Source organism: Ananas comosus, unplaced genomic scaffold, assembly GCF_001540865.1.
Source record: "Ananas comosus cultivar F153 unplaced genomic scaffold, ASM154086v1, whole genome shotgun sequence".
NCBI classification, from domain to species: domain Eukaryota; kingdom Viridiplantae; phylum Streptophyta; class Magnoliopsida; order Poales; family Bromeliaceae; genus Ananas; species Ananas comosus.
Window position 1 is genome coordinate 1 of NW_017891699.1, and position 8,248 is coordinate 8,248.

The 8,248-nt window shown below is 41.2% G+C and overlaps 2 protein-coding genes across 3 annotated transcripts; one reads left to right on the forward strand and one right to left on the reverse strand.

Annotated features, from left to right (window-relative positions):
- The first annotated feature begins 1,827 nt into the window (after positions 1-1,827).
- Positions 1,828-5,406, forward strand: LOC109705087 (pentatricopeptide repeat-containing protein At4g02750-like). 2 transcript variants are annotated; one of them, XM_020225852.1, is made up of 2 exons: positions 1,828-4,414; positions 4,579-5,406. In XM_020225852.1, exon 1 carries the CDS (start codon positions 2,098-2,100, stop codon positions 4,102-4,104), a length of 2,007 nt encoding a protein of 668 aa, XP_020081441.1. In that variant the 5' UTR covers positions 1,828-2,097; the 3' UTR covers positions 4,105-4,414; positions 4,579-5,406. The 2 variants fall into 2 exon arrangements, with proteins under 2 accessions (XP_020081441.1, XP_020081442.1); XM_020225853.1 differs by having other exon boundaries at positions 4,585-5,406.
- LOC109705088 (trihelix transcription factor GT-3b-like) lies at positions 4,794-7,502 on the reverse strand. The gene is made up of 2 exons (XM_020225854.1): positions 6,798-7,502; positions 4,794-5,321 (listed from the first exon to the last, which is right to left on the reverse strand). Exons 1-2 carry the CDS (start codon positions 6,930-6,932, stop codon positions 4,794-4,796), a joined length of 663 nt encoding a protein of 220 aa, XP_020081443.1. The 5' UTR covers positions 6,933-7,502.
- Between the last annotated feature and the right edge of the window lie 746 nt (positions 7,503-8,248).

Sequence of the window (8,248 nt, forward strand, 5' to 3'; positions counted from 1 at the left end):
TAGTAAGTGAGAGAGAGAGAGAGAGAGAGAGAGAGAGAGAGAGAGAGAGAGAGAGAGGATATGGGAGGGAGAGAGGCCATTGGTTGGAGGAGATATTAAGCAGGAGTTGAGTGGTGTGTGTGGCTCCCCCAACTCCATGAAACAAGTGAACAACCACACACACACACAACACACACAACACAACACAACACACATGCATGCACCAGGTGCATGTTTCCCCTTGCATCTCATGCACTGCAACTATAAAGACACTGTTCATTAAAATTGCTGACAGAATGCGTCATGTGAAGTTAAAAAAGGAGAAAGCGTTAGATGCACTGAGTGATCCTCCTATTCATTGGGCAACAGAATGCCTCGTGGTTGTTCATATCTCATACACTGAAACTACAGAGACACTGTTTGTTGAAATTACAGACAGATGCGTCACATGTAATCAGAAAAAAGAGCATATTAGATGCACGAAGTGATCCCACTATTCATCAGGCAACAAAATGCATCACAATCGCCTATATCTCATGCACTGCAACTACGAAAATACTGTGCGTTAGGATTGCAGACAGAATGCACCACATGAAGTTAGAAAGTAGAGCACATTAGATAGACTAAGTGATCTCGTGTTCATTAGGGAATAGAATGCATCCCAATCGTCCGTATATCAGTAATGAAATTATATTGTGAATAAAAATTTTCTGCACATAGCACTGTAGAAAATATATAGCGGGTGAGAAAGTGTGTTTGAAAAAATATTCTATTTGTTTTCTAGATGATAAAATCGGTGGCATTGGTTTAATTAAAGTATTCTTTCTATAATACATCCGTAGCCTCGATACTAAAAATCTTACCAAAAAAAAAATTTTAAAGCCTCAAAGTTAGAATTGGATTTATTCAATGTGTTATATGGCATTGAAAATGCCAATACATATCAATATAATTTTAAATTCTCATTTTTTTTCATAAATTGAATATTTTTTTTTCTATAAGTTAATTTTTAGTACTACCTTCTTTACTCAAAAAGTAGTGGATTTATAAGAATTACTACACATAGACCTCTTAAAAATTATAAATCATTATTATCTCAATTAATTTTAAACTTGAAATATTAATTATTAAATATCTAAGTACGGTGCATGGTTTGTACAGATACACCGGGAGCAGGAAATAATTTGCCTAAGATATCTCTGCCTCTCTGGTGACACTGTGATCCGGATCCAACGACTCTTCAACAGTTTCTTGGGATATTTTTCAACTTAACCCACAAAAGAAACCTATTTCAAAATTCCAGCCGACTCAATTTTTTTTTTTTTCTTATGTGTATAATATCAAATTCTGTATAATGAATCGGTTACAATATTTTTTTACTGGACCAACTAAAAAAGAAAAAATTATATTTTTATATATATTTTGTCGTACTTCTTTTGTCCAATAGTGTTAGATGAGTCTCAATATCAAACTGAGTTATGAGGTGAATGAGAAGCGTTCGCTCGAACTAAATTTTATGGGAATAATTTTAAATTTGTGAATACCAATTTATCCCCACATTGATTATGCCAGCGATCTGAATCTTTAATTGCAGATGGGTGGTCTCATATGGAGAACTATCCCCATTAATTTTTATTTTTTTCTTTTAATTTAATAATATTTAATATGCCTTTAAAAACTTTAAAAATATCTTATATATCCTTGGTTGATCAAAATGTATTTATTTATTTTCAAAAATCTTTCAAATGTCTTCAAATTTCTAAGGTTCACTAATGAGATTTGGGATTTAGAAGGGTAATTTGATAATTTGAGAGTAAATTTGAAAATTTTGAAAAATAGTTGGGGTAAATAAGCAAAAGCACCCTTTTACTTTCTTTTTATGTTTTGTGTCTCAAAACTTAACTCGGCAAAATATACATCTCGCCGCCGACTACACCCTGAACTCTTGAACTCGGCGAAAACGCGTTTCTCGGCCCCGACTTCACCAGGCGAACTCGGGAATTGCAGCTATTTCGGCACCGACTACTTCGTCGAACCCTTCTTCCGAAGAATCGCGAACCCCCTCGTAGCCCATAAGAGCTCTCAAATCGCCTCTTCACGCTTCATGCTCCCACAACCATGCTCTCGCGAGCTCGTCGTCGTCGCCACCTCCCCCTCCACGCTCTTCTCCCCACCCCACCGCGCCGCCGCGCTCTCCGCAGCCTCCGCGCTCCGGAATCGCCTCCCCAGACGCGCGACGTGTTCACGCTCAACTCCGCCATCACGAGCTGCTTCCGCAGCGGCGACGTGGAGCGCGCGCGCCAACTGTTCGACGAAATGCCCCACCGGAACTCGGTCACCTGGAACTGCATGGTCTCCGGCTTCGTCGCAAACCGCATGATCTCCGACGCGCGCAGGGTGTTCGACCAAATGCCCGCGAAGAACGTCGTATCCTCGTCGGCGCTCGTCGCCGGGTACGCCAAGTGCGGCCGCGTCGACGAGGCCCGGGACCTGTTCGATCGAATCCCCCGCAAGAACGTAGTTTGCTGGAATTCGATGATCTCAGGGTACGCATTGAACGGCATGATCCAAAAGGCGCGCGAATTGTTCGACGAAATGCCCCTCAGGAACGGCGTCTCGTTTTCGATCATGATTTCGGCGTACCTCAGGCGCAGGCTCGTCGGCGAAGCTCGCGCGCTGTTCGACCGAGCGCCTTCACCGTCGTCGTCGGCGACGTCTCTTTGCAATGCGCTGTTATCCGGCTACGTAGAATTGGGCCGCGTTAGCGATGCGGAGGAGTTGTTCGGCAAAATGGATCGAAGGGACGTGATATCGTGGAATGTAATGATCACCTGCTACGCGCGAGGCGGGAGGATGGACCTCGCCGAGCGCCTGTTCGATGAAATGCCGGAGAAGGACACAGTCTCTTGGACGGCGGTGTTGCACGGATATTTGCTGAACAGGGATGTAGATTCCGCGTGGAAGTTGTTCAACAATATGCCGGACAAAGACGCAGTGACATGGAACACGATGATGGGCGGGTTCGTGCAAAATGGTATGTTCGAGGATGCTTTGAGATTGTTCCACGCCATGCCGGAGTGGGAGAGAGATATCGTCTCGTGGAATACGATTTTGCAAGGATACGTTCGGAAAGGCGACATGGCGAATGCGAATTACTTCTTCGGGAGAATGCCGCGTAGAAGCGAGACTTCGTGGAACACGCTTATCTCCGGATACGAAGGAGAAGAGGCTTTGGTTTTGCTCTCGAAGATGGTCCGAGAAGGATTCAAGCCCGATCAAGCCACGTTGAGTGTTGTGATCTCGGTATGCGCCTCTCTCGTTGCTCTTAACTGGGGGAAAATGGTGCACAGCTACGCAGTTAAGAGCGGGTATCCGCGCGACGCATTGGTGATGAGCTCGTTGATCTCCATGTACTCTAAATGCGGCTTAACAGGTGACGCTCACGAAGTGTTCGAGCACGTTACGAAGCGGGACACAATCACGTGGAATGCCATGATCGCAACGTATGCTTACCACGGGTTAGCTAAAGAAGCTTTCGCACTTTTCGGTGAGATGATCGAACGTAAGTTCGTTCCGGACCACGCGACCTTTCTGAGCCTGTTGATAGCATGTGCTCATAGAGGTTTAGTCGACGAGGGATGCAAATACTTCGAAAGTATGCAACGGGATTGGAAATTGGTACCGAGATCGGAGCATTACTCTTGCATGGTTGATCTTTTCGGGAGATCGGGATTTATAAACCAAGCCCATGAATTGACCAATGAAATACCATCCGACCGTCGAACCACTGCTTGGGAAACCTTGCTGAATGCGTGTAAAGTTCACGGAAATTTGGAACTCGGAGAAGCTGCGGCGAGAAAGGTTTTGCAGGATGATCAGCTCGATGGCGGTGGAATGTACATACTCTTGTCAAATATTTATGCCGGCAAAGGAATGTGGGGCGATGCGGCGAGTATCAGATCGTTCATGCGAGAACGCGGGGTGAAGAAAGAGACGGGATGTAGCTGGATTGAGATTCAGGGAGAGATGGCCTTCTTTTCTTCGAACGATAAGAGCCACCCTCTGATCGAGGAGATATGTCGTGAATTAGATAATATTTCCAACATAATAGAAGAATACATTTGAGTTACGCAACAACGAGGGTAACTTACTTATCCAAAAAGGCCGACGCTCATGTTGGTGCTGTTTGAATAGAGTCATTCAGAGAAGCAATACGAGCTTTTCATTAGAATACCCGAAAGATCTCCAACACAGAAGACGCAGAAGCTCCAAGTTGGATTCGTGGAGCTTTTGCGCTCAGAACCTAGAAGCTTATTTCCACTTTTTACGACAGCGGCGAAAGAACTATAGCATATTGTCGATCGAACGCTTATTAACGTTTTTGCTTCTTTAATAGAGAGAAGCTGCTTCAAAAGCGAGGAGGCCACCCAAACAGGTATTAGTCGAAAATGTTTCATGGACAGATTGTGCAGTTTTTAGCTTCAAAGATTCCATGTCAATGCAAATTCAAGCGCTTCAGTCATGCAAACCCTCGACAGCAAATCTGGTTTTATGATCTTTTCGAACCTCCGCTGATACGGTATTCCTATTTCGATGCAGGAACAGCCGCAAGTTTAACATAGCAGAGAACAGTCGCCAAGCAACTTCGAAACACCGACGAAGCTATCGGACATTAAACACAGTTTCTATTCCTTTCTCATGTTGGAACCTACCAAATTACAGTAATCACAGCAGCAGCAGCAGCAACAAAAGGCTCAGGTGCTATTGTGTATTTTCACCTAAAAACTGATCCACTGCATGCAACAATTGAGTGTTCAAACACCATCTGGGATGAGCTTATCTAGAAGTGTGTTCAGCAGCGCGTCGCGCTTCTCCGCCCGGGTCTCCTCCCTCATCCTCGCCTGCTCCTCGCTCTCCCGCATCGCCCGCTCCAGCATCAGCCTCTCCCTCTCCAACCTCTCCACCGTCTCCCGCCACTCCTGCTCGAAGACCCGCCGCTCCTCCACGCTCCTCTCCATCTCCTCCCGCCACCGCTTCTCCGCCTTCTGTTGCCACTCCATCAGCTCTCGCAACACATCAACAATGCTTCTGTCGCCAATCAGTAACTTTGCCCCCCTCGCGACCCTCGTCTTCGTGCTTCGAGCGGGGCCGTCGCGATTGCCATTCTCTTCTTCATCTTCATCTTCATCTTCACCTTCTAAGAATTCATCGAACGATCGATCTTCGGACGGCCTCTTTAGTTTCTTATTCGGATTGGAGGCACAGGATTCAACAGCAAGGTGAGGGCGTCGCATGTTCGTCGCCGGCTCATCGACGTTATCGGCATCCGACGTCTCTTTTCCCTGAAAAAAAGCAAAGTGAGAATCACAAATGTAGAAATGAAAACTATTTACTACTACGAAATGCATTGTCATATGCTCACTGAAACCAACTTGCCAAAACCTAACAAGGATCAGTTGAACACTATAAGAAAATTATATGACTCTCTCAACCTAATGTCAAACCAAAATCTACCAACATTCACCATTTAAATTAACCAAAAGTATAATTTAATGTTTCAATTTGCAAGAGACACCAATGATTTGATTGGGGTTATAACAAAATCATATAAATTTGTAATGGGCCCAATGGATTGGGTAAAATTGGTTTTAACAAATAACAAAAAAACAAAGTACAGAGACCACCTATACTATTCTATAATAAACTATTTGGAAGTAGACTCCCTAAACTATAGACTCTTTTTTTTTTTATCAGAACCCTCCTACTATTATTTTTTTGTTTTTATTCGACTTATTTACATCAGATAAATTAAAAATTTTGTCAAATTTAATGATAATTTTATTAAATTTAATAGTTCCGCCAGCTTAGTTAATAGCCAGCAGCTAATTAAGGTCTCGTTTGGTATCGTTGTCTGGTATCGTTGTCGTTCTTTTTACTTTTTATTGTTATGATTGAAAAAAATTGGAAGTTTAAAAAGTTGCTTTTTAAAAAATTTATGTGTAAAATTTTAAAAAAAAGAAAAAAAAAAGATAACCATACCAAAATGAGGGCTAATAACTAGCTAAAAAATTTTAAATCTAAACAAATAAAAAATTAATAGTAACAAGAAACAAAAAAACTCCACTCTCTCCTTATAGCATACATTTCTTTACCTAATTAATATATCAACCTACATAAGTTATGAGTCCGGTCACTATACTTTTATGAATACAGATCTTTTTGTATTCATAAGTTTTCGACCGTCAGATTTATTTTTTTGACCATTGCCACCCGTTAGATCATACTATTCAATCAACCACCCACTCAATTCTAAGGGATCACTATCATTCTAACTGCACATTCATTCATCCAACGGTCGAAAACTTATAAGTATAAAGATATCTATATTCAGTATAGTAGCCCTAGCACATGAGTTATTATAAAACATAAAAAAAAATTGAAACCATTAATAAAAAAAAGAAAAGGATTAATCAAATCTAATATTCAATTCAAATCACCAGATCAATCACAAATAACAAATCTAATATTCAGTTCAAATCACCAGATCAATCACAAATAACAATAATCATCATCCACAAGAAGAAGAAGAAGAGGAGAAAGTCTACATTATAACACTTACACTATATTATCTATTTCCATCTAATCATATATATTTTTTTAGCGCAAAGTACAATAAAAGTATATTTTTAATAACCACGGTGAGATGGAACGGATGAACTCAAGAAAAAAGATCCTGTTGATTAGAGACGCCATATCAGCAATATAACCGGTGAATTCTAGACTCTTTCGGAGGAGGAGGAGGGGATGTGAGAGCTCACCTTGCAATTGCATGGATGGACGAGGCTCTTCCACTTGCACTTGCACTTCTCCTCCGCCTCCGCCGCCGCCCTCGCCGCGATCAGATCCCTCGTCTCCGCCGCCCCCCACCGCAGCCGCGCGCGAGAGGTGTTCATGAGGAGGACGAACTACAAAACTCTAAGCCTAACCCTACCCCTAGGCCGAGAATTTGGCGATGGCAATGACGCTAATAATGGTAGTGCCACTGCGAGGAGCACTAGTGCATGTTCTCCTTCTCCTCCTCCTCCTCCTCCTCCTCTCGTGCTGTGCGCCGACCAGCAGGAACGAGTCGAAGTCATGAGAAGGACAGGCAGACGGGCAGACAGGCCGACAGAGGTCCAACAATGCGGCGCCGCTATCCCGTATTTATGTACAGAGAGGGTCTATTTGTTAGAGCTGCCAACGCCCCCGAACACCAGCGATTTGAGACCGACTTGTGTTTAGCATTAACGAGCTGAACACGAGCCGGCTCGTCAAAATATCGAGCTAAAAAATTCAGCTTACGTAGAAAAATACGAGCTGGTTCATAAATAATAAATTAAAAAAATTATGAAGGATACATATAGAAAATAAATTTATAAAATTTTACCTATTTGATTCTGATCTAATAGTTAAGATTTTACATATATATATATATAGAGTTGAGCTAAAATATTATCAGTAGTAAATGAACCGTTTTACTACCGATTTGTTTTCGATGATAGAACTTACAAATTGATGATCGGCTCCGTTGAACATGATCTATACCACTTGAAGTGTTTAAAAATTAAATTTCAAATCTTTTCGACATCATTTGCCTAATGATCAAAATGTTTCAAAATTTGTTATTTTAATGGTCGATAAGAGGCGTTTTCTCGTTTAACGGCGTAAAGATATCCAAATCAATTGAATTTTTGTTAAAAAATTCTTTAAACTATTTAAAACAAGATCCTTGATCTTGATTACAAGACTCCTATCATCATTTTTTTTAAAGTATTCATTTTCAGCCATTCATTTTTCTGTTCACTTGATGGATAAAAGAACAATATCGAAAGTGCGTGAAATTTGATTTCTAAGTAGTTTAAATGGTTTAAATCATATTTAACGGAGCCGATCGTCAATTTGGAAGCTCTATCATCGAAAACAAATCTATAATAAAACGGCTTGTTTACTACCGATAGTATTCTAGCTCAACTATATATATATTGTAATAACTGAGATTTTTGATTTATTGATTAAACCCTTTTGTTTGACGATGTTCTTGTGTGTAATATAATTATAAGTGTACTCGTCAAATTCCNAAATGATTAAAGGGATTGATCTAAGAATCAAAAAATCGAAAGCACCAGATCTCTATACTTTCGATAGCATAGTAGCTTTACTATATATATATATATTCGAGTTATTATCAAATTGAACACAAGCAAGCAAGCTGACTTAGCTCGTATTCGGC